Genomic DNA, 27,662 nt, shown 5'->3' with positions numbered 1-27,662 from the left:
TAGCTAAAATTCTCAAGAAATTTAACTTCAGCACTTGCTTCACTACGCTCCCAAAACTTTGCTCCATACTTAGTAAACCTAAAGAGAAACATCTTCCAACTCAGTTTCCAGGAGGCTACAAGATCTTATGTGATTGTGGAAAGCCAGAGCCAAACTATGGCCATACTGCTAAATCCATCCTCCTTCGTCTGGAAGAACACTGTAGAGATATTCCCTACAACAAGACTAGAGCCAGCGCTCTCTCTAGCCACGTTCTTTTCTCCGTTAACTCAGATGAAGGCCGCCAACACATTGTGGACTGGACACAAACTTCTAATATCCATGTGTGCTATGATGAACTTGAAAGAAAGATTGTCGAGTCCAGAGAAATTGCCTTAGATTCTTCCCATATCAATAACTCCCTAAGTTTCAATCTTTCTGATGCACACATTGCCTCTGTTCAATACTGGCGCACTCATGACAGCAAGTAGTCATCTTTTATTTGGAACTCAAGCTCGCATTACTGTTTTCAAAATGCACTACTGTTTTTTTGGACTAGTACTGTTAATGCAATTTTTAAGTCTCTGTTATTTTTTGTATATTTCTTTGATTGTGATACCTGAAGAAGTTGATCCATTCAACGAAACTAGTAAACTAGTAGTATCTTTTTAAATAAACCATGTCATCTCTTTATCTCTCGGTATCAGTCATTTAAAATAATTTATAATATTTTCTACCGAGTAAAAATGAATGTTCAGGATATATATATATTCAGATTTCTTTTGTTTAAATTATGAGAGGAGGGCAGGGTCTGGAAAGTTCTGATATAACCACAAGAGAGAACATACTAGTAGTAGAGTTATGAAGATAACTTATGTTCTTTCTTGTAGTTATATCAGTTGCTTTAATATCATTTTTGTTCTAGGTGTTTATCAGAACTTTCCAGACTGCCTCTGTGTGTGTGTGTGTGTGTGTGTGTGTACAGTATACATATATTTAAATTACTCTAAAGTTGCTCAGTCTGTTAATTACTTGAGAACCAAATAAGATAAAAACTAATAATACAGTCAACTATCTTTGAAAACAAATAAATAGTTTGCTGTAGTGGATTTATTTAGCAGCATTGATTCTGTAGTGCATTGGCTGAGCATTTTTAAGTTGCTTGTTATAGTGAGTAAATTCAGTGGTAGATGAAGTGATAGCCCACTGTAAAACACTTTTCTGGGGTCAGTAAGTTTCATTGTTGTGCTTTATAAAATAGTTGTCATTATGTTAACCCACTAAGTTGCACTGTAAGAGAATAGATTACTAGTTTTCTTGTAGAATAAATGTTTTTTGTACCTTGAGATTTATCATAACAATGCAATAAAGTGTTATCCAACTAAATGCAGAACTTGTTATTAAGCCAAACTTACCTTTATCTTTTTTTCTTTTTTTATGTTGATCCCAACCACAAAAAAAGTTGGAAGTATGTAGCTAATTTTAGTACCATAGGAAAGCAGAGGTTAGATAAGCTGCCTGTTTTAAAGACCAGACATGGTCTCTAGAATTAACATGGACCTCTTTTTTTTTTTAGCCTGCTTCAGGCATCTAGTAAACAGGGTAATGGTTTGAAATTGGGTGATAAAAATCATCTATCACTTAAAAGATATTTACAAACAACCTTGCCATAATGGGATTTGAATCCACCGTTATAGGCTGGAGATTCTATCCTCTTGACTAACCAGGAAACTGAAAGGTTTCTAAATTTTTGTGTCTGTGTTTTAAGTCTGTGACTACTTTTAAGTAATGTTAATCATCGTCATATAGTTTAATGTAAAAATATACTTGTAGACATTTTCTTGTTAGTTAAGCACAATCAGTAATTTAAAAGAAATTTTGTGATAAATTAGTATAGTAGATGCTTGCTGTAGCAGACCTGTAGTGACCAAAAAGCGCTTGTTGTTATTATTATTATTAAGAGAGACGGAGTCAGGAACTCATCGAGGGAGGTCATGCTATTCGCACCAGCTATTCATGCTACATGCATGAATAGCTGGTGCATGTAGTGCATGCGCTCCATTCCAATCATGCACTACTCTATGGCAAAAAATTCTAGCCTTAACCCTACTTGACAGCATTCATTCTCAACTTCCATGAATGCCCTCATGTCATTTCCCCACCCTCCATAAAATGAAAAATTTCATATACTGAAATTCTATATAACCCTTTTAAAAGTTTGGAAGTCTCATGTATTTTATGACTAAATCCATATGTGTTCACAGGGCCAGTTTGCCTGTTCTGGGGGACGAAAAACCTGAGTTTCTGGGTGTATAAACCCCCCTACCTCGGTATGAGACTGGCTGACTCACCTTTAGTCGAAAGAGACCAGATAAAGGTTCCTCACGTCTTGGACGGGAATCGAACTCAGGTCTTTCCAACCAAAGGCCTTCATCTATACTGACTGAGCAACGGAGACTCGATCACGCACACTCTATGAGAGAACATTCTAGATCTCACCACCTTAGCAGTATTCATTCTCAGCTTTGAACCCAAGTCTTTCTGACCAAAGGGCTTTATCTATACCAACTTAGCTACTGAGGCTCAGAGGCAAAATGACTTCATTATCTTTACATGTCAAGGTTTATTTCGGCATTGCCATTATTCTCTGAGTTATATTTATAATTTTTGCTATATGACCCTTGAACTTCAGCTTCCTGTCTACTAAAACTCCAAGATCCCTATCTTCATCAGTTTCTTCAAGCATAATCCCACCAATATAATACAACATTGGCTATCTAGTCATACCAAAAGTGCATGAATATGAACTCACATTTATTAACATTGAAATGACAGCCATTTTCATGCCCACAATTCCAGCCTGTTGAAATCATTCTGCAAGTACTGCATATCAGCAGCACCCCTGATCACCCTACCTATCATTGCATCATCAGCAAACAGCTGTATTTCACACGTAAAAATCCTTCCCAATGTCATTAATGTACAGATTGAATAACAATGGACCAAGGACTGATTCTCAAGGCACACCACTGGTTAATTTGAATCTTGCAGATTCACCCCCCCCCACACACACACAACTTGTTATTATCTGTCAGTCTGCCATCCTCTTATCCATGCTAATAGTTTATAATCCACTCCCATGTTCTCCAATTTATGCAACAGTCTTCTATGCTGTATTCTTTCAAAAGCCTTAGCAAAATCCAAAAGTATCATAGTATATCCATGCCCCTCTTTGTCTGACTCAGTGGTAACATTATTATAGAATGTGAGCAGGTTTCCAAAACATGACCTTCTTTTTGTAAACTCCATTGTATTCATTGCAAAGTAGAGATTCTCTGTCAACCCATTTCTGAATGCAAGCCCTAACCAACATTTCCAAAATATTTACCACCACTCCTGAGTTACTGATTGGTCGATAGTTGGATACATCAGTCTTTGCCCCACCCTTATGAATGAGATTGCCATTCATTTCTTCCACTTCTGCAAAATCGTCACTGCTCTGAGACACAAATTATATAGCCTAATTAACATGTTCACTGCCAACTATGAGTATACTCGTAGTTGGTATATGAGCCTCACAAGCCAACTACAAATATATTCGTATGTCGATTACCGACCTCCTATGCCAAGCACGAATTAACCCGTAGTATAAGCACGTTAATTTGGACCCTTGGCTGGTGAATAAAGCGTAGAGGTATGTCCTGGGGGCTTGGTAGAAGGAAAATAATTTCAGCAAAAGTATAGTATGTAATAAGAGGTATTGTTGCATAAACTGTGTATTTATTAATGCAAATAAAACATTTTTTGAAGTTTTTTCAACATATACATATATTTATATATGATATATCATCATCTGAGTCATCGCTAGAGTCGTCTGTAGGATTATAATCATCTTCGGAATCGGAACCAAATAATTCATTCTATTCATCATCACTCGTATTAGCGTAAGCTTCTAATTCTTCATCAGTAAGCTTTCTTTTACTGGCCATGGTGTAATTGAAGTTTTTTATTTAGATAATTTTAAATAATTGTAAGACGACGCAATAAACCTTACTGCACTGAATGCTGAATGTCACTGACTCTGAACTCAAGTTACACAGTCATCAGCGCATGTATGACATATGTGGTGGGTGATACGAGATTACTCGTAGTTGGTGTATGAAACAAAATTCTGTCTGATAAGCCAGCTACGAGATAACTCGTACTGACCTTGTAGAAGTGAAAGTGCTTGGCATGTGATAACAAACTATGCCCGAGGAGCATGGCAGCAAGCGTATTAAAGGAAGAGCCAGTTCATCTGAACACTCTTTTAGCACCCATGCTAAAAGATGCATCCATCAGTCCCCATTGTTGAATTCTTATTGAGTTTCTGCAATAACTCTAGTACTTGCTCCTCATCCACAAACGGAGCAAGTAAAACACTCATGTTTTCTCTTCACTGTATGAGGAAACATGAGTTTCCTCATACAGGTTAATAGCTTTTAGCAAAATGGCTGCTCATTAGTTGAACAGTCACTTCTGCATCAGTAACCCGCACACCATCTGGATTCAATAGAGATATTCTTTCAAATTCATTCTTTCTTTTACTTGCAGCATAATGATAGAATTCTTTTGGGTTGTCTTTAATTTTCAGAGCCAGTTTCTTTTCATACTCAGATAACTTTCTGTACAATACTTGTAATTATTCATAACTGATATCATCCTTATGCACATGATATTCCTTCTACATCATCTTTTTCTTATGAATCTTATGCTTAATTAGATTACACATCCATTTCACTCCTACTCTATTTATTCTTCAAACTCTAGGGACACGTTCTGATATCACATTATTTAAGTACTTTTCCTATAAAAATTTCCCACACACTGTCGATATCCTTCCCATCCAATTACTGATATCATGATACAGAACCCATCCCTTTTGGTCATAATTTCCTGCTTTTTAGTTCAGCATGTAACCTTTTCTGAATGGAACATTCATAAACTTCATCACTTCCCAAGTGAGTACCGTATGATCACTGTTACCAACCAGAGGCAGAATTGATACATCTTTAACTGAAACCTCCTCTGACACTATAATCAGATCTAACAATCTTTGACCACGAGTTCCTTCTATCACATGTTGTAACAGCCCAATAAATTCAGTTTCATTCTTCTCATGTGATTTCATAATGACCCAATTAATGTTCAAATAATTGAACTCTCCCATTATGATTACTCTTTTTGCACCCATCGGATTTATTTGATGATGCATTTCTTCATCACTAGCAACTGATCCACCAAGTCTGTAACAGCAAACCATTGTGTATTTAATCTTGTTAGACTCCACCTCACACAAGATGGCTTGAAACTCACTGCTACATGAAAAACTGTTACTAGTATTGCATCTGATATCATTAACAGCACACCACCTCCTCCTCTCCTCTCCTATCGTATCTATCTTTCCTAAAAATACTCTACCCTTTGCAATCGATACCAGTTAGTATTTCTGATAGCCAGATCTGACTATGCCTACAATATGAAGTTCCAGTATATTAACCAAGGTAACAAACTCTACTCCTTTGTTTCTGATATTCCTAGCATTTGTGTACAGACATAATAAATTACCTGCATGCTCCTTTTTATACACTTGTCTGTGGTCTGCATGACACAGTTTGACAACTTGCTGATCTCTGTTCTTATCTAGTTCCTTACTTATGCAGACATTGTTACACATGCTTGATAGGTCCGAACTGGATGAATACAGAATCATTCTCTTTTCATAATCATTTCCACAATAATATCCATTCCCATCATTAACACAGTTATCTAACACTGTCATTCTTACACACAGAGTCTCATGATTCCTCCCATCAAAATTCAGTTTCCTTGACTCTCGGTGTTGGGTCTTATATCAATTAATAATTTTTCAAGACTCCTGATGCCAAACACATTCAAGTATAGCCCGTCCCTCTTATATAAAATCAAATCTTCTCTCAAACTCACTCCACACATCCATTCCTTCTACACATATCCTACACATTGAATCATTTGCCATCATAACTCTTCTTCATAATTCATTTTCATCATATCTACAAGGATAGTCTGAAAATTTCTTGGCCTAACAATTAAAAAACGAATTTATAATTTCAAAATTATTTTTATTTTTCAACATAGTCTTCCTTAAGACTAATATTTATTCCAGCGATGCTCCAGCACCGTTATCCCATCCCTGTAGTGGTTCTTAGTAAGATCTGCAAAATACCCATCCCCCCCAAGAGGTGATTACAGCTGCAATCACTTCTTGATTTGAAGAAAAACGCTGACCAGCAAGGAAGAGTTTTAGTTTTGGGAAGAGATAGAAGATAGAAGTCAGAGGGAGCCAAATCTGAGGAATAGGGTGTATATTCCAACAATTCATAGTGCAGATCCCTTAATTTTCCCATTGCCAAAACAATTTTGTGGGCAGGTGCATTGTCCTGATGAAAGGTGACTTTTTCTTCTGCAAACCGGATCTTTTTTCACGAATTTTTTCGTCTAGTCCGGTTAAAAGATCGGAATAATATTCCCCGGTTATTGTTTTACCCTTTTCAAGATAATTAATAAACAAGATGCCTTTAGCATCCCAAACACTGATGCCATGACCTTTTCTGCTGATGGAGCCGACTTTGTCTTCTTTGGCACTGAACAACTGGCTTCTATCCACTGTTTTGACTGCTGTTTGGATTCTGGTATGTAATGGTGAATCCAGGTCTCATCCATAGTAATAAATCAACCACAAAATCAGTTCTATTCTTGTTAAAATGCTCCAAGCACTGCTCATAGATTTTTATGCGAGTGCGTTTTTGATCTGCTGTGAGCAAGCATGGCACCCATCTTGTGCAAAGTTTTTTCATATACAATTCTTCATGCAAAATATATCCTACACATTCTTTTGAAATGCCTATAGTCTCAGCAGTTTCATGCACTTTGACTTACCAGTCATCCAATACCACAGTGTTTCTCAAACTTCAGATATCCATGGACCCCTTCTTAAATTTTCATTATTACCAAGTACCACTAATTAATTAATTAAAAAAATAAATGGATTAATTTAAAATTAATTAATTAAAAATAATAAATTAATTTAGAATATTAAACAATTAAATATCTATTTTATTTGAATTTATATGTTCATGTAAACAAAAAATATGATTTATTTTTAATAGAACAAACTTTATAAAGATACTATAAAGTTTTACTTACTTGAAATAATTTATCATCAATGAGAGGAGTGAAATTGCTTATGGTGAGATAAAATTTAAACAAAATTTGGCTCTATAGTTATTAATTTCAATCTCAGATGCAGTTCGACATCTATAATGCGATTCCTCTTCTTCGTCTTAATATCTACAAGGGCCGAAAATCCAACTTTGCACAGATATGAACTTGGAAATAGAAAAATGAACCTTAGAGCTTTATCTGTTAATTCAGGAAATTCATTCTGTATTTGTAGCCAAAATAATGATAACGTATTCTTGCTGTATTTATTTATTAGGAAACCATCAGAAGTTCTTCTATTGACGATAGATCCTTTGGCATAAATTTGTTTTTATTGAAAGGGTATCTTATCCACTCAATATTAATGTCCAATTCAGGGAAATATTTTCGAGATTCATTTGTAAGCTTTTTAAATGCTGCATGATAGTAATTTTCACATCATCATCAATTTGTTCATTTGAACTTGCGAGCAATTCATGAAGCAATGGAAATGCGTCAAATTCTCCATTATTAACCCGCTTTTGCCGTAACTTCATTTTTGCCAACGTGGCGTTCACTTTATCTTGGACATGAAATATAGAAATTTCCTTGCCTTGTAAAGATAAATTAAGACTATTTAATACAGTAAATATATCTGCCAGGTATGCTAATTGACTGAGGCATTTCCAATTATGTAAATGCTTTTTCAATTCAAACTTCTCATCAAGAAAAACTTGTAGTTCATTCTGAAATTCAAATAAACGAGTAAGGACTTTTCCACGAGAAAGCCAATGAACATCGGTATGGAAAAGAAGTTGTGTATAGTTGTTTCCCATTTCTTTGCAAAGTTGAGAGAAAAGTCTGGCGTTTAGAGGACGGCCTTTAATATAATTTATGATTTTTACAGCTTCATCAAGAACTTTTCTTAGGTCTGTAGACATCATATGTATAGCCAAAGCCTCCCTGTGTATGTAGCAGTGTGTAGACTTTGCATTTGGTGCAACAGCTTGAATCCTTGAAACAAGCCCTTTTTTAGATCCGACCATGGATTTTGCTCCGTCCGTGCTTATTCCAACACGACTTTTCCAATCAAGCTTGTTTTGATGCATAAAGGTATTTATACTGCTGAATATTTCTTCTCCTGTTGTATGTTCTGGCAAGGTTTGGCAATATAAAAGGTCGTCATGAATTTTTTGATTTTTTTCGTACCTAACGAACACCAGAAGATTTGCAAAATTTGTAATGTCGGTGGATTCATCTACCTGCAACGCATAATAACGACTCTTACATATATCGGATAACAATGTTTGTGTTATATTTTCAGCCATTTCAGTGATTCTTCGATGAATGGTACTATTTGAAAGGCAAATTCGATCAAAAGATCTTTTTGCATTATCTCCGATCATAATTTCCGCTATTATTTTTGCTGCAGGCTTGACCAAAGTTTCACCAATTGTTTCCGCTGCACCACTTTTTGCTATTAATAGCGACACACGATATGAAGCGTCTAAAGCCTTCATGTTTTCACCTCCAGACATGATCAACATCACTTTTTGAGATTCTTTTAAATTTTTTAGTTTATTTTGAAAAAATTTGACAGGTTTGTCCTTGCATTCGTTATGTTTCGATTCAAAATGGCGAGTTAAATTACATGGTTTCATTCTTTCATTTTTTAAAGTTTCACTGCAAATTACGCATAATGGAATAGGTCCTCTTCATTTCCCGTCCATGAAAATCCACATTTCAAGTAATTTATGTTGTACTTACGAAGTTTTCTCATCTTCTTCCTAGTTGGTTCTTTAGAGATGTCAGACGACACACACTTATCAATTTCACTTAATCCAGATACAATATCAACATTTTCTTGTTGCTGACAGCTACTTGTATCTACTATATTCCACTCTTTTGCGCATTTTAAAAATCCAGTCTTTAACCAGTGATCCATACTTAAGAATTTGAAAACTAAACAAATTTACCGTATTTAACGAACAGTCCTTCAACAAATGGCTAGTAAAAGCAGAACTTGAAACAGACAGCAATGGTAGGCCAATAGAGATAAAGCAGCTATGAAGACATTCATATGATTGGTGCGGTTTTAACAAAAGATCGTGCTACTAATTGACAAAGGCAAGCTGACAGTTCAGTTGAAATGCTAATTCTCTTCAACCGAATTCCTTATATAATATCTGAAACACATTCACTATATATTTCTTAGTTGTAACACGTTCACTCAAACAAAACCATATGTTGCCAGTGCACCATATGGTTTTGATTGTCTATTATACAGCATTTTATGTGGGAGGGGTCATACGATTCATTAGTTAGTGCCGTTTTTATCCCATATGTCTCTAATTACACTGTTTGTTGAGAAACATATTACACAGCCTGCAGATGTCTCTGTACCTTACTCAGTAATACAATAGGAACTTTTACGATCTTAAACTTAAATTTTATTCCATGCGTTAATGATGCATAGCCGAAAATTGCCACGGACCCCCTGAAGACCTTTTGCATACTCCCAGGGGTCCGCGTACCACACTTTGAGAAACACTGCAATACCATATTGTGCACTTGATCAATGATTTCTGGTGTTGTTACACTTTTTGGATGTCCTTCACATGGATCATCTTCAAAGCTCATACAGCCATGTTTAAACTCGACAGCCCATTTCTTAATTGTCAAAAATGAAGGAGAAAAGTGCCCATAAACTTTTATGAACTTTGAATGAATTTCTTTTGCCGTTAAACCTTGTTTTACAAAGAATTTCATAACCGCATGATACTGAATTTTATCCATTTCAAGGGATAGAGACAACACTTTTGCTTCAGACAGCTGTATAAAACAAACTACTTGATAGAATGACTTGCAATTTCACTTGGATGCTTATGACAAATGTACCAACTTAGAAAAAAATCTCTTGCCGATAGTGTTGCCGTCTATGGTTGAGGCTGAGAACTTTTCAGACTACCCTCGAAGGTAATATACTAACAATTTTTACTTTCTCACTCTTCACTCTTGCTTCTTCCAACAATCTTTTCATGTCCTCTCTCATACTGAATTTATCACTAGTTAAATCATTGGTACCTACTAGAATTACGATCTCTTTTACTTTGCTTTTCTGTTTTTCAATTTCTTTCATTGTATTTTTAATTTTTGTTCCAAGAAAACGACATTATAACCCACTCATCAATGGCATCTTTTATGATAGTCACCATACCAAATAACATCCTTCTTTTTATGATCAACTTTACTTACCAGATTTTTGTTATTATGCACTAACTTACCTGATTCTGTGCTTTGTTTTCCATTTTGTTGCTGAACTTTTCTATTCTTCCTCATCATTATCATCATCATCAAATTCCTGCCATGTATCCTCAAGGGGTGTACAGGATATGATAGTACTACATGAAAAAAATTACATTATTATTAATTTCTTATCTACAATTTTCTTCCAAATCAGTCTGTTACTTGTCAAGACTCCAACATTATCAGATCTTATATTTCTATCATCTAAAGCACTTTGTACCGTATCAATCCACCTATATCTTGGTCTTCCTCTGGGTCGTTTTGCTGCCAACCTGGCAGAGAACACTTGTTTTGCTAATCTTTCTTCACCCATTCTGTTTAAGTGACCATACCACCTGAGATTAGCTCTGCTAACGCATTCCTGGATGCTGACAATGTTAAGTATTTTCCTAACATCCTCGTTTTTAATATGATATTGCCATTGATGCCATCTGTTCACACCTATAATCTTTCTCAGGACTCTCATATCTGTGGTCTCTAGTCTTTGGTCAAGTGTTTTACTTCTGACCCAGCTCTCAGATCCATAAGTTAAAACTGGTTTGAACACTGTCTTGTATACAGCTAATTTAGTGTTGCGACTAATTTCTCTCTTATTCCATATGAATTTATTCAATTGACTTCCCACCATACCAGCTTTGCTGATTCTGTTGTCTATTTCTATATTTAATTTACCATCTTCAGTAAAAATCGTGCCTAAATAGCTGAAATGTTTTACTTGTTCCACAGGTTCTCCATTCACAACACAGTTGACATTTTCAATGATTCTGCCTATTTTCATTGTCTTTGTCCTTTTATTGCTGACCTTCATACCATATCTATTACAACAGCTATTCAATTTAGTCAGAGAATCTTGCAGACTTGTAGCAGATTTATTTAGAAGTATAACATCATCCACATAAAGCAAAGAGCTGACATTAACATCTCCAATTATGATATCATGTTTAATACCACTTTCCTTCATAATGTGATCCATATAGATAATGAATAACAGAGGGGATAATGTACATCCTTGTCTCACACCAGATTTAACATTAAACCATCTTCCTGTACTTCCTTCAGTTCTAACTGCTGACTTACAACTCAAATAAAGACTAAGTATTGCTTGATATAATGCCCCATTGACACGATATAACTGCATCGTATTGATTAGCTTCTCTCATGGCACCTTGTCATATGCCTTTTCCAGATCGACAAAACTTAAATACACATCTTTGTTATATTCCCATGCTTTCTCGACTATTTGTCGTAAAGTGAAGATCTGATCCTGACGGCCTCTATTTGACTTGAATCCAGCTTGTTCTTCGCCAAGCTTTTCTTCCACAATTCTTCTCAACCGTTTCTCAAGTATACTTGCATAGATCTTGCCAGGAACACTCAGTAGGGAAATACCTCTGTAATTCTCACATGCAGTTTTATTTCCCTTTTTATATATGGGTACTATGAGAGCTCTACTCCAATCATCGGGAATTAGTCCCTCTGTCCAGGCTTTCTGAACTGTACAGTGCAGCTACTGTAAGACTCTTATACCACCATACTTCAGCATTTCTGGTTGAATATCATCTACTCCTGCTACCTTTCCACATTTCAAGCCTTTGATGACTTTTTCTATTTCAAGTATGGATATGTATTCCTGACTGCATGCTTGGTCAGTGTTTTTTACCACTGTGCTGTCATCACTGCTTGTTTCATTTAGCAGTTTTTTCAAAGTAATTACTCCATACTTCAAGGATATCTTTTTCTCCCATTTTCATGTCACCTTTATCATCTCTAATTCCTTTTACAGCACTCTTTCCTCCATTCTTAAGCTTCTTCAACAACCTCCAGAATATTTTGCCACCTTCTTGATATTTATTTTCTATATTCTTGCCAAAGTCCTCCCATGACTTTTGTTTAGCTAGTTTTACACAGTGTTTAGCATTCTTGCATTTGTCTCTATTTTCTCTAAGAGCAAAAGCTGACTTATTTGACAGGAACTTTTGGTATGCTTTCTTCTTTTCCTTCACTGCCTCTTTAGCTTCCTGTGTCCACCAGGGAGTTCTGATTTTTTTATCCTTACAGACAACCTCACCACATGCCTCTCTGGCAGAATCAATCAATGTTTTCTTCAGAGTTTGCCACTGAATCTCCAAGGTTTGATTCCTGTTCTCAAACTCTTTCATTTTTCTTCAATATTCTTTGTGTATTTTAGTCTACAGTTCACATCTGAGAGCTGCTCAACTTTTATTCGCTTTAAAACTTTCTTACATGTTATTCTTTTCAATATGAAATTCAATTTTATCCTGCACAAGACTAAATAGTGATCACTTCCAATTTCAAATCCTCTGTACACTCTGGTGTCCTGCACCAGGGAGAAAACATCACTATCACCAATAACATAGTCAATGAAACTTTTCTTATTCCTAGCCTCTTCTCTACATGTGAATTTGTGCACATTTTTATGTTGGAACATGGTGTTAGTAATAACCAGTCCATGTCCTGAGCAGAAATCCAACAGATGTTTGCCATTATTATTTGCTTTGCTCTTTTCTCCAAATTTTCCCAAAATATTTTTGTATGTCTAACAATCATTTCCTACTCTGCTATTTAGATCCCCAACAAGGACCAACTTTTCATTTTTCATTGTGTCAGTTGCTTTTTCTAAAGCCTCAAAAAATATCTCCACTTCTACCTTAGTAGAACCTTCTATGGGACCATAGGCACAAATAAGTCTCATTACTCTACTTGAGACTGACTGCCATTCAAGAAGATTCACCTCGTATTTTCTGTTGAATACTATGGCTACTCCTTTTCCGTGATTGTCATTGCCTGAATGTAACATTTTGTATTTATTGCTCAGAAAGATCTCACCAGTTTTGGTCTTTTTTGTTTCAGTCACCCCTATTATGTCGATCTGATACTTATCTAATTCCTCAGCTAGCTCCATTTCTTTGCCATTCAGGCTTCTTACGTTGATAGTACTGATCTTTAACTCTGGTGATGTTGAGCTGGGGTGTTTTCAGATTTGTTCCAGTAGCTGACTTTTCGCTGTTCGCCCTGGTTCCCAAGCGAAAACAACGGGATCCTTGTTTAACCGGGCGACACCCCAGCCGGCATGAAATTTTGTCATGTTGTACCATCATTTTTTATTTTGGTTTAACCAATAAGAATACAATTTGGTCGGTTAAATCCCAAATTGCCAGCCCATCCTCGTCCATTCAGTATCCAAGTAGATACCCAACAGGGTGCACCACGAGAAGGTGAGGATTGGACATTAGGTCAGAAGCCCTGGTCGGTTCTCTGCATTCCTTTAAAGGCTATGTGGAGGTCTCCTCTCAGTTATACAGCTTTGACCCTTAAGCACCCTCTAAATGCCTCTTGACTTTCTGCAGTTCCCCTCATCATCTGTCTAATAATCTGCTTATACTTAGCAATCTGAGAGGTTAAATTATTTTCAATATCATGTTTAGTGGACAAAACATTGTTAGCATTTTCTGTTTCTTCTGCTTTTTTGGCACCATTTTTACTATTAAATTTTAAAATTTAATATTAAAATGTCACAATAGAAATATGCTATAAAGACATTAAATTCTCAAAAAGCATGAAAGGCTACTCTAATTATGTAGTTCTATCCTATAAAACTAATTTTTTAAGGAAAAAAACAGATAAAAATCACCAATTTTACATGAGCACTAAATTACACTAACCACTCACAATATAATCTCGAACCGATGCTCTAATGAATTTAGGGAACATAGACTGCCCTCCCACTCCATTGCCATGAAACAAAGGAATTGCATGAAATAGAACAAAAGAAATGGAGAAATAGCAGAGAAAATGGTGAGAAATTGTACACTGATGAAAGAGCAAACGATTGAACAGGAGCCATATGTAAACAATACAGAATCACAACGTGAAAAGTACAAATGTAAACAGTAATGGGAGACATATTAGTAGAGTGTGAAATTATAAAAATCCAGAATTTTTGAGATTTTATGTTAGCTTAAATTAATATCAAAATTAAATTAAATTAAAATCAAAAATAACCTAGAAATTCAGTAGTCAGTTAACTTTATGCATTGGTCACCTCCACTTTCAAAGAAGAAGGAGACACAGCTGATGAACATGTGTGCATTAGTCAGTTTAAGGGAAGGGCAGAAGTAATTGACAAAGTGCTTTAAACAAATTGCCTTCCTAAGTAAACAGAGAGCACTGTATTAATAGCTAGCATAAGTTGATACTGTTCTCTTCTTTCATTCAGATTAATTAATTAAAAATTAAGAAATTTGTATGGGTTAATTTTGTGTTTGAAAGATTCTTTAAGGTAATAAATTGTACGTTTCTCAATTGGAAGTTTTGATTTTTTTTTTTAATCTAAATTTTTGATCTTAGTGGTAAAGTCTTGCATGTTTTCAGATAAGTGACATAAATTTACCTAACATAGCATTTCAAAATTTAAATGTTAATTCTGGGTTTTGATTTTTATAATTTCATACTCTTCTAATTCACTCTTATATGTCTCTCATTGTGTACATTTGTACTTTTTTTCATGTTGGCATTTTGTGTGCTTTATGTATTGATTTCTGTAATTTCAATCATCATATTTCTGATTGTTCTTATTCCCATGAATTTTCTTAGTTCTGATTTTTTACCATTTTCTTTGTTTTCTGTTTCCTGCCATTTCCTTTGTTTATCAGGGTGGTCTGAAAAGTTATCAGCCTCGACCATAGATGGCAACACTATCAGCGAGATTTTTTTTTTAAGTTGATACATCTGTCATAAGCATCAATGTGAAATTGCAAATCATTCTATCAAGTAGTTTGTTTTATACAGCTATCTGAAGCAAAAGTGTTATCTGTATCCCTTGAAATGGATAAAATTGAGTATCGTGCGGTTATAAAATTCTTTGTAAAAGAAGGTTTAACGCCAAAAGAAATTCATTCGAAGGTCATAAAAGTGTATGGCCACTCTTCTCCTTTGTTTTTGACAATTAAGACATGGGCTACTAAGTTTAAACATGGCCGTACCAGCATTGAAGATAATCCACGTGAAGGATATCCTTCCTATTCCACTAGAAATCATTGATCAAGTGCATAATATGGTACTGGATGATCTATAGGCATTTCAAGATGGGTGCCATGCTTACTCACAGCAGATCAAAAACGCACTCGCATGAAAATCTCTGAACAGTGCTTGGAGCGTTTTAACAAGAATAAAACTGATTTTGTGCTCGATTTATTACTATGGATGAGAACTTGGATTCACCATTACACACCAGAATCCAAACAGCAGTCAAAACAGTGGATAGAAGCCTGTTATTCAGCGGCAAAGAAGACAAAGTTGGTTCCATCAGCAAGAAAGGTCATGGCATTTTGTTTATTAATTATCTTGAAAAGGGTAAAACAATAACTGGGGAATATCATTCCGATCTTTTAATCAGACTAGATGAAAAAATTCGTGAGAAAAGACCTGGTTTGCAGAAGAAAGCAATCATCTTTCATCAGGGCAATGCACTTGCCTACAAAAGTGTTTTGGCAATGGGAATATTAAAGGATCTACACAATGAATTGTTGGAACATCCACCCTATTCCCCAGATTTGGCTCCCTGTGACTTCTATCTCTTTCCAAAACTAAAACTTCCTTGCTAGTCAGCATTTTTCTTCAGATCAAGAGGTGATTGCAGCTGTAGGGGGTGGGGGGTATTTTGCAGGTCTTACTGAGAACCACTACAAGGATGGGATAATGGTGCTGGAGCATCGCTGGAATAAATGTATTAGTCTTAAGGGAGGTTACGTTGAAAAATAAAAATATATAAGTCCGTTTTTTCATTGTTAGGCTAAGAACTTTTCAGACCACCCTCGTATGTATATTGTTCATACCATTCCCATTGTCTGCCGAGTGTGACATCAATTGCTAGGAATCTCAATTTGTTATCATGAGGTTTAGAACTTTTACTGTTTGTAATAGCGAGCTTAAAATAGCATTAGTTCTGTGAAGCTTAGGCCATAGTTCTATATAGCATACCACTTTGTTACATGGTTGTATAAACATATATATACTTACATCATATGATTAATGATGATATGTTTTGTAGCTTTAATTGTTACATCCACATTTTAAGAAACACTATTTATTAAGAAACAATGATAATATTGCCTGCTCACTGTAGTCTTTGAAATTCTATTTGAGATTCATACACTTAGCAACAGTCAACACTCCTCAAATAAGTGCCATTTGGCAGCAAAGTACAATCATCCCTCGACTTACGTCTGTTCGAGTTATGTCCTCTCAAAGATACATCCATGATCCTATAAGGGAATAAATAACATTTTCAGCTATACTTTCGAACACGATGCAGGTGAGCGTAAGGTAAAGCATGCACAGCAGCAACTTCCCTTGGCAGTCGGCACGTGTCTTCAACAGTTCCTCTGTTGATTTTGTGTTTGAGAAATGGGTTATTTGTGTATTTATCATTAAATATTTTGTGATGTTTTTGTACAACATGGCCCCTACACACACAATCAAAAAACCTAGTGAAGAATCACACAAAAAGAGGCGAGCAATTGATCTTGAAACAAAGTTTTAAAAGAGGTAAACTGTGAGTAGACATATCGGTACACAATAAATAACGGAAAAAACTCAAGTAGAAAGATTATTTATTAGTATAATTTTCGCCTGTGTGTCACAGGCATCTTCAGTACATTAAGCCCAAAATTAAACACTAACTGACAATTCCAAAAAGCGCCACCTAAGTATCATTAGTCAGACTATGATAGCAACATAAGGATAAGCTGACCAGAGTAAATTCCATCATTATCATATTTTATGTTGGAGAGAAAGTAAAATTTGCCTGCCATATAACGTTTGGATGTTAACCTACATGTAAGTGAATGACAAAATAATAGACATATCACAACTAAAAAAACAAGTACAGTCATTCCTTGACTTACGTCCGGGTTCCGTTCCATCCGGCAGGACGTAAGTCGAGTCAGGCATAAGTCGATACATTAAATCAACTGAGTCAAAAATCTAATGCATCTAATGGTTTGAACATTAAATTGTTAAGGTTAAAAAAAAATAGTTGATTTTGGATAAATAAATAAATAATTTTGGATTATCTTAGACTACTCTGTGGAGGAATGTACTTCATATCAATTCCTCATCTGCATTTTTTTTCGTTAATCACTCATATGACCGTTTATGAAATCTTTAGCACATGACACTGATGTGCTTCTTTTGTCACTTACACAAGTGACAAAAGAAGAAACCTTTTGATATATTTTGGGTCATTCCTCATTTTCTGTTCACTGCTTGATATTACCATTCAAGATAAGAGATGAAAAGAGAGCTGCAGGACAAACCAAAGACAGATCAGAAGGATGAGATTAAAGAATATTTTGCCACCTCTCTGATATTTATTTTCTTTGTTCTTACTAAAGTCTTTCCATGACTTTTCTTTATCTAGTTTTACACACTTTGCTTTCTTACATTTGTCTCTGTATTCTCTAAGAGCACAAGTTTATTTGCCATTTCAAATATTTCAAATATTGATATGCTTTCTTCTTTTCCTTCACTGCTTCTTTAACTTCCTGAGACCACATGGAGTTCTGATTTTTCTATCCTTACTGACAACCTCACCACATGTCTCACTGGCTGAATCAAAGTTTTCTTTAGGGTTTTCCACTGTGAATCCCCAAGGTTTGGTTCTTGTTTTCAAACTCTCATTTTTTCTTCGATCATGTTTGTGTATACAGTTCACATCTGAATGCTGCTCAACTTAACTTCGTTTTAAAACTTACACAACTCTTCTTTTCAATATGGCATTCAATTTTATCCTTCTCAAAACTAAATAGTGATCACTTCCAATTTCAAATCCTATGTATACTCTTGTGTCCTGAATAATTGTGATTATGTTATTGTCACAATCAACAATAACATAGTCAGTGGGATTTTTCTTATTTCTTGGATCTTTTCTCCATGTGAATTTGTGCACATTTTTATGTTGTAACTTGGTGTTAGTCATTAATTACTGGTCCATGTCCTGAGTAGAAATCCAGAAGGTGCTTACCATTATTATTAACTTTGCTCTTTTCTTCAAATTTTCCCAAAACATTTTGGTATGTCTGGTAATCATTTTCTACTCTGCAGTTTAAATCACCAACAGGTACTAACTTTTCCTTTTTCATGGGCAAATTACCAATGATAATTATAATGGTTTTATTTAAGTAATAACAAAGAAATGTGAATGTCTTAGAATCTCATTAACTGCTTTGACTGTCTTTAAAGAACTCAAGAAACCTAGGACAAGATCTAGGAGTTGTTCTATATGTTGTGGAATGATTTCAAATAAGAAAAGTGCAAAAAAAACAGGATTTTGTGAGTCATGCTCTCTTAACACTGAATTGAGCAAAAAACTTCTTAAAGTAAAACAAGAGGTATGTATGTCACAATTTTAAAGTAAATATAAGTTTTGTTTCTCCCAAATATAGATTAATATTATAAATGCTTTTTTTTTCCGATAATTAATATACAATGAGCCCTTTTATTCCAGGGTTAGGTTCTTGGAAATGCCAGTATATATCAAATGGAATTCACAATCTCATTGAAATACATTAGTGAAGCTCGCTCCAATTATAATGTATTTCTGTGAGATGAGTTTTAGATTTATCAAAATTGAGATCCTTTTTCATACAATAATAATAATACTCTCGTAGACAGGCTTATACGTTGGTTATGCATTATTAAAACACTTAAGGAATAGAACAACGTAGTTAAGGATATAAATTAAATTAAACTTTAATAAATATTTTCCGATATTTCGGCAACGTCACGTTGCCATTTTCTAAAGGAACTTACAAAAAAGTTACGTGCATGTAGGCACTACAACACAGAAACTGGGAATGAAGAGATGAAGCTACCCCCCCCCCCCAAAAAAAAAAAAATCCAAAAAATATTAGAACTTACAAACCACAGATCCCCCTCCCCACACACACACACACACAACAAGGATTACTCTAAATCCATCACCATTCCCTACATCCGAGGCACCTCGGAAAAGATTACCAAAATCTTAAAAAAACATGACCTGACCTCCTGTTACAAACCTTACAGAAAATTGGCATCCCTTATCTGCTCCACTAAAGACCAACCACTTCCCTTAGACCTACCTGGTGTTTACCAGGTCCCTTGCAGTTGTAAACTGTCTTACTTTGGCCAAACAGGCAGGACAGCGAATATCAGAATTTCTGAACACAAGGACTACATCCGTTTTCACAAATACAGTCATTCTGGGCTTGCGGACCATGCTCTGGATACACGCCACAGAATACGGTGGAAGAAAGCTACAGTGATACACTGTAGCAATAAATTTGAAAGACTCTTTATGGAATCAGCCTCAGCCCTAAGAAATTCTCCAAACCTCAGCAAATTTGGTTGTATGCGACTGCCCCAAATTTGGGAGGCCTACATCTGCAGACCTTCAGCCCAATGGCTAAGAACACCTACTTAGCCCGCTAGAGGGCACCATCAGGACTGTTAGGAGAACAATAGCTTCATCTCTTCATTCCCAGTTTCTGTGTTGTAGTGCCTACGTGCACGTAACTTTTTTGTAAGTTCCTTTAGAAAATGGCAGCATGACGTTGCCGAAATATCAGAAAATATTTATTAAAGTTTAATTTAATTTATATCCTTAACTACGTTGTTCTATTCCTTAAGTGTTTTAATAATAATAATAATGATAATAATAATAAATTTTAAGATTTTAAGCATAACATTATTTGTATTGCATTTATTTTTATATTGTAAATTTGAGGTTCACTACTTGAAATTAGTGACTGAGTCTTTGCTTGCCACAAAATTTAATTATGGTCTTCCTTTTCTTTCATCTCATCAAACAAACTCTTTGCTTTATCATAAATAACACTTTATATGACAGGAATGTTTCTTTCATCTAACTTGTCACTCCACCATGAGAGTTATGTTCCATTTTTCCAATTACAGGACCACATGAGTATCTAAGAGTTGTTGCAGTTTTCCTTCTTACAATTTCTATTGTCTTTTAACTTTACCAGCATTTTTCTGTGATCGTTGTTACAGTGGAGGTAGCAATATACAGCTCCTACAAACACTATGCATGATTGCCCTCTGAACATAGTAGATACTTCCATGCTTTCTTTTAATGCTGATGATCTTTTCACAACATCTTCGCCAGCTGCTACACGTCCGTTCTTACAACTACACTTGGATTCAGTTTAGTATTTTATTTTTAAAAAAAATTATAAAAACAATGCTAAAATACAGAATAAACCTCAATAGTGTAGTGCAAATGTTATAAACATAATACAGTATTGAAGTTCATAAACTGAGTTTTAAAATAAATTCACTGTTAAGTAATGAGTAGAAGAGATGCTGAAGCTAAGTGAAAAATATGGACTTAATTTCAACTTTAAAAAAACTAAAACCATGCTGGTAATAAGAGAAAAAGGGAATGTACCCGATATAAATATTAAGATCAGAGGAAATACTTTAGATCAAGTAGAGAGTTATATATATTTGGGTCAACTAATTACAGAGAATGGAAAGTGTGATAAGGAAATATTAAGAAGAATAAAAATTGCTAGATCAACCTTCATTAGCATGAAAAACATTCTGACCTCAAGGGAAATGCACACAAAAACAAGAATTAGGCTGTCCAAATGCTACAATGATCAACACTGCTATATGGAGCAGAAACCTGGACAATATCAAAATATTGTGAAAATAAACTAAAAGCCTTTGAGATGTGGATCCTCAGAAGAATTCTTAGAGTCCCATGGACTGCCAAAAAACTAATTTAGAAATATTACAGATGATTGGAGAAGATAGGAATTTGTTGAAAACCATTAAGAAAAGGAAAATCACCTACCTTGGTCACATACTAAGGCATGAATCCCTACAAAAAACACTTCTAGAAAGTTTTTTTGTAGGGATTTCTTGATACAAGGAAAAAGAAGAAGAGGAAGACAAAGAACAGATTGGATGGGAAATATTAAGGACTGGACCTTTTTGTCCTATGAAGAATGCAAAAGAGGAGCACAAAACCGTACATAGTGGAAGCTCATGGTAGTCAATCTCCTGGAAGGAGATGACATCTGACAAGAATAAGTCGCTACCAAACTCAACATTGAAATCTGAGACATTGGTCAAGGGAAAAGAAGAAAATTGTTGATCTCTTTGTTCAAATAGCTAGAGGTTATAGTCCTGGAAAGCTATTCCAAAGAACAGAGATAGAAAGAAAGAAAAAGGAGAAGTTAGTCTGTTATCTATCAGGACTGTGATAGTGTCAGTATATTTCATCTTCTAAGGCACTGCTAACTATATCAATCCAACACTATCACAGTCTTCCTCTGGGTCTGCTTCCTGGCATTCCTGTTTTCCTTACCTTTCCTCTCCCATTCTGTTTAAGTTATTTACTGGCCTGAGTTGTTAGCTTATCTTCTCTTCAACATGCAGGTTCAAATTCCATGGAGCATGGATGTTTGTGATTATCTTTAGGTTGGAGATGAACTTATAAAGCTCAATAACTGAGAGAAGACCTCCACATAGCCTTTAAAGGAATGTGGAAAACCGACCAGGACTTCTGACCTAATGTCCAATCCTCACCCTCTCGTGGTGCACCCTGTTAGGTATCTACCTGGATACTGAATGAACAAAAATGGGCTGGAAATTTGGGATTTAGCCAACCAAATTGTAATCTTATTGGCTTAAAACAAAATATAAAGTGATGGTGTACAACATGACAGAATTTCATGTCAGCTGGGGCGTTGCCCGGTTAAACAAAGCCCCGTTGTTTTCACCAGGGAACCAGGGTGAACAGCAAAAGGTCAGCTACTGGAAAAAACTCTAAAATGAAACCAAACTCAACATCACCAGAGTTCAAGATCGGTACTATCAACATAAGAATCCTGAATTGCAAAGAAATGGAGCTAGCTGAGGAATTGGATGAGTACCAGATCGACATAATAGGGGTGATTGAAACAAAAAAGACAAAAACTAATGAGATCTTTCTGAGCAATAAGCGAATCTTCTTGAATGGCAGGCAGTCTCAAGTAGAGTGATGTGGGCAAATTTCAGAATGGGGACTGGACAATGATACTTATTTGTGCCTATAATAAATTTAGTTTAATCCTTTATCCAAGTGTAAGCAAACAAAGTTTGCACCTGAAAATATCTTCAGGACTGAGGTAAGGTAGTGCAACACCAGGAACTCTGAGCAAAGGTGGACCAAGCTCTCATCACTCTTTGTCTCAGTATCTCCCATAATGCAAAGCACATCTCCTTGTGGACATGTATACTACTATGCATTAAGGGAAGGGTCACTACCCAGACTGGTTTCAACCTTTATTGAGGTCTTGTCAGTGGGAGGCAGACCCAAACGTGAGATACTAAGGCTGAAGCAATGGGAGAAGTCATATTTATCTATAGGAGTTGCCAACAGGTGTACCATCTTATTATTGAATTACTCTGGATTTAGAGAAAGATGTTGGAAGTTTATTTTTCACTTGGTTAGACAATAATAAATAGTTTAATCTTTTATCCAAGTGTAGGCAAACAAAGTTTGTGCCTGAAAATATCTTCAGGACTGAGGTAAGGTAGTGCAACACCAGGAAACTCCGAGCAAAGATACTGAGACAAAGAGTGATGAGAGCTCGGTCCACCTTTGCTCGGAGTTGCCTGCTGTTGCACTACCTTACCTCAGTTCTGAAGATATTTTCAGGCACAAACTTTGTTTGCTTACACTTGGATAAAGGATTAAACTAAATTTATTATAGTCTAACCAGGTGAAAAATAAACTTCCAACGTCTTTCTCTAAATCCAGAGTAATCCAATAATAAGATGGTATACACCTGTTGGGAACTCCTATAGGTAAATATGACCTCTCCTATTGCTTCTGCCTTAGTATCTCCATGTTTGGGTCTGCCTCCCACTGACGAGACCTCAATAAAGGTTGAAACTGGTCTGGGTAGTGACCCTTCCCTTAATGCATAGCGGTACACATGTCTGCAAGAAGATGTGCTTTGCATTATGGGAGATACTGAGACAAAGAGTGATGAGAGCTTGGTCCACCTTTGCTCGGAGTTCCTGGTGTTGCACTACCTTACCTCAGTCCTGAAGATATTTTCAGGTGCAAACTTTGTTTGCTTACACTTGGATAAAGGATTAAACTAAATTTATTATAGTCTAACCAAGTGAAAAATAAACTTCCAAAAAATTATTTGTGCCTATAATCCCACAAAAGGTTCTATTAAGGCAGAAGTGGGGGAATTTTTTGAAGCTTTAGAGAAAGCAACTGACAAGTTGGTCCTTGTTGGGGATCTAAATAGCAGAGTAGGAAATGATTGACAAACATACAAAAATATTTTGGAAAAATTTGGAGAAATGAGCAAAGCTAATAATAATGGCAAATACCTGTTGGATTTCTGCTCATAAAATGGACACAATGTTCCAAATTCACATGGAGAGAAGAGACAAGGAATAAGAAAAGTCTCATCGACTATGTTATTGTTGATAGTGATGTTTTCTCCCTGGTGCAGGACACTAGAGTGTACAGAGGATTTGAAATTGGAAGTGATCACCATTTAGTTTGAACAGGATAAAATTGAATTTCATATTGAAAAGAAGAACATATAAGAAAGTTTTAAAGCGAATAAAAGTTGAGCAGCTCTCAGATGTAAACTGTAGACTAAAATACACAAACATTATTCAAGAAAAAATGAAAGAGTTTGAGAACAGGAACCAAACCTTGGAGATTCAGTGGCAAACACTGACTGATTCAGCCAGAGAGGCATGTGGTGAGGTTGTCTGCAAGGATAGAAAAATCAGAACTCCATGTTGGACACAGGAAGTTAAAGAGGCAGTGAAGGAAAAAAAGAAAGTGTATCAAAAGTTCCTGGCAAATAAGTCAGATTGTGCTCTTAGAGAATACAGAGACAAATGTAAAAAAACTAAAAACTGTGTAAAACTAGCTAAACAAAAAGTCATGGGAAGGCTTTGGTAAGAACATAGAAAATAAATATCAAGAAGGTGGCAAGATATTCTGTAGGTTGTTGAAGAAGCTCAGAAATGGAGGAAAGAGTACTATGAAAGCACTCTTTCCTCGATTTCATCCTGTAAAAGGAATTAGAGATGATAAAAGTGACTTGAAAACTGTAGAAAAAATATATCCTTGAAGTATGGAGTTACTTCGAAAAATTGCTAAATGAAACAAGCAGTGATAGCACAGTGCTAAAAAAAGACTCAACAGGCATGCAGTTAGGAATACATATCCATACTTGAAGTAGAAAAAGCTATTAAATGCCTGAAATGTGGAAAGGCAGCAGGAGTAGATGATATTTGACCAGAAATGCTCAAGTATGGAGGTATAAAAGTCTTTCATTGGCTGCACTGCATAGTTCAGAAAGCCCAAACAGAGGGACGAATTCCGGTTGATTGAAGTATAGCTCTCATAGTACCCATGTAATAAAAGGGAAATAAAACTGAATGTGAGAATTACAGAGGTACCAGGAACACTCATTAGTTCCTTACCAGGAACTACTAAGTGTTCCTGGTAAGATTTAGGCAAGTATACTTGGGAAATGGTCGAGAAGGATTATGGAAGAAAAGCTTGGTGAAGACCAAGCTGGATTCAGGCTAAATAGAGATTGCCAGTATTAGATTTTCACTTTACAACAAATAGTTGAGAAATCATGGGAATATGACAAAGATCTGTATTTAAGTTTTTTAGGTCTGGAAAAGGCTTATGACAAGGTGCCAATAGAAAAGCTATTCAAAACACTACAGTTATATGGTGTCATTGGGGCATTATATCAAGTAATAGTTAGTCTTTATTTGAGTTGTAAGTCAGCAGTTAGAATTGATGGAAGTACAGGAAGATGGTTTAATGTAAAATCTGGTGTCAGACAAGGATGCACAATATCCCTTCTGTTATTCATTATCTATATGGATCACATTATGAAGGAAAGTGGTATTTAACCTGATATCAAAATTGGAGATGTTAATCTTAGCTCTTTTTTGGTTCATGCGGACTAAATAAAACCACTACAAGTCTGCAAGATTCCCTGACTAAATTGAATAACTGTTGTAATAGATATGGTATGAAGGTCAGCAATAAAAAGACAATTACAATGAAAATAGGCAGAAGCATTGAAAATATCAACTGTATTGTGAATGGAGAACCTATAGAACAAGTAAAACATTTCAGCTACTTAGGCACGATTTTTAGTGAAGATGGTAAATTAAATATGGAAATAGACAACAAAATCAATAAAACTGGTATATTGGGAAGTCAACTGAATAAATTTATGTGGAATAAGAGAGAAATTAGTCGGAACACTAAATTAGCTGTATACAAGACAGTGTTCATACCAATTTTAACTTATGGATCTGAGAGCTGGGTCAGAAGTAAAACACTTGACCAAAGACTGCAGATATGAGAGTCCTGAGAAAGATCAGGGACACGAACAGATGGCATCAATGGCAATATCATACTAAAAATGAGGATATTAGGAAAGAACGTGACATTTTCAGCATCCAGGAATATGTTTACAGAGCTAATCTCAGGTGGTATGGTCACTTAAACAGAATGGGAGAGGAAAGATTAGCAAAACAAGTGTTCTCTGCCAGGTTTGCAGAAAAAGGAACCAGAGGAAAACCAAGATATATGCAGATTGATATGGTAAGAAGTGCCTTAGTAGATAGAAATATAAGATCTGATAATATTAGAGTCTTGACAGGTAACAGACTGATTTGGAGGAAAAATAGATAGGACGTTAGTAATGGACGTTAGTAAATTTTTCATGTAGTACTATCATATCCTATACACCCCTTGAAGGTAATGGCAGGAATTTGTTGATGATGATTATGATTTTAATATAATCTTACTCCACGTGTCTGATTGGTTTGTCAAGGATTTTTTTTGTTTAGGGTTAGTTAAGTAATAATTCTTTTCAACCCCTGAACAAAAAATTTTTGAGTTTATTATGTGAAATTTACCTTTGTGTGGGAAACAAGAGGTTTATCTTCTGTTCAGATAAGATGTGAGAATCATCTTTATATTATTTTATATCCTAATTATATGTAGAGCCAAAGGCTTCAATTCGGCAACATGAACTTATTTAAGTTAAGGGATATTGCATCCCATATTGTTTTTTAGCTGAATAAGAAATCATGAAACTCTTTGAGTTTCTTATTCGGCTAAGAAAAAATATGGGATGCAATATCCCTTAAATTAAATTATTTGATATCCACAAAATGTAAAACATGAAACTAAATGAGCAACATAATGTATTATTCAAGTTAAGTATAAGTATATTCCAGTTTGATATTTAGTTCTGATTAATTCAACACAGTTGTAAAGATGTTATACCATTTGTCCTTCGTTTGACAAGACCTGCATTTGAATCCCAATAGGTTGTGAAATATCTGTATAAAATTTTTCATTTGACCTCTGTATGATTATCTTGTCTCATATGAGGATGTCAGCAATTTTCCTTGTAGAATCTAGAATTTTTACCCTTTGTTTTGAGAACACACATATTTTTAACACCCATAATTTATTGGCTTTGTGGCTACAGTTTTTTCCAGTCCTTGACAGCTCATTTAGTTGACTTGAACATAGCCACTTATCGAAAAATACTGTCGTTTCTGAATTATTCCTTTCTGATATGCAAAATATTCCAGACTTTTCAAAAAGTTGACAAGTAACTTATTGTTTTCAGTACAACAGAGTTAACTGCCTGTGACTGGAACAGTGATGTCATTACTGAAAATTCTAAGAAATTGAAATATAGTCATTACAGTGTAAGAGCATGTCAACACAAACAGTATCATTTTTAATATAGTACTTTTAAATAGCAGATGTTTGTTCATGCCACAGTTGCCTTTTGAAATGTGTTCACTTTTATTTTGCATAACCATTTATTTTTGATTAATTTGTAATGGTCTCAGATCTTAACAATTCAGCAGAATCAGTAGATTTTATTATAAGTTGATCTTATCAGATATGTACATTTTATTCAATATGTAAGAAGTGTTTGAACTGTAAATTCTGATTAAATTTTTTGTATAAATTATTTGACAAAAATTAAATTTATTCATAATACAGTAACACCTTGATTAGTGTGGTTAATAGGTGCTGTAAAAGTTCC

At 35.2% G+C, this 27,662-nt stretch overlaps 1 protein-coding gene across 1 annotated transcript in view; it reads left to right on the top strand.

The window, feature by feature from the left end:
- Nucleotides 1–27,662, top strand: part of LOC150092983 (uncharacterized) — a 157,903-nt gene that overhangs the window by 102,696 nt on the left and 27,545 nt on the right. The window contains exon 12 of the mRNA XM_090413750.1: nt 18,766–18,914. Within this exon, the coding sequence (XP_090269876.1) occupies nt 18,766–18,914 (149 nt within the window). The remainder of the gene's footprint in view (nt 1–18,765; nt 18,915–27,662) is intronic.

This window comes from Typopeltis vanoorti, chromosome 24 (genome assembly GCF_054136105.1).
Source record: "Typopeltis vanoorti isolate ZY-2024b chromosome 24, IOZ_Tvanoo_1.0, whole genome shotgun sequence".
NCBI classification, from domain to species: Eukaryota; Metazoa; Arthropoda; class Arachnida; order Uropygi; family Thelyphonidae; genus Typopeltis; species Typopeltis vanoorti.
Note: the sequence above shows the minus strand (reverse complement) of the source record. Positions and strands in the feature narration are given on the sequence as shown.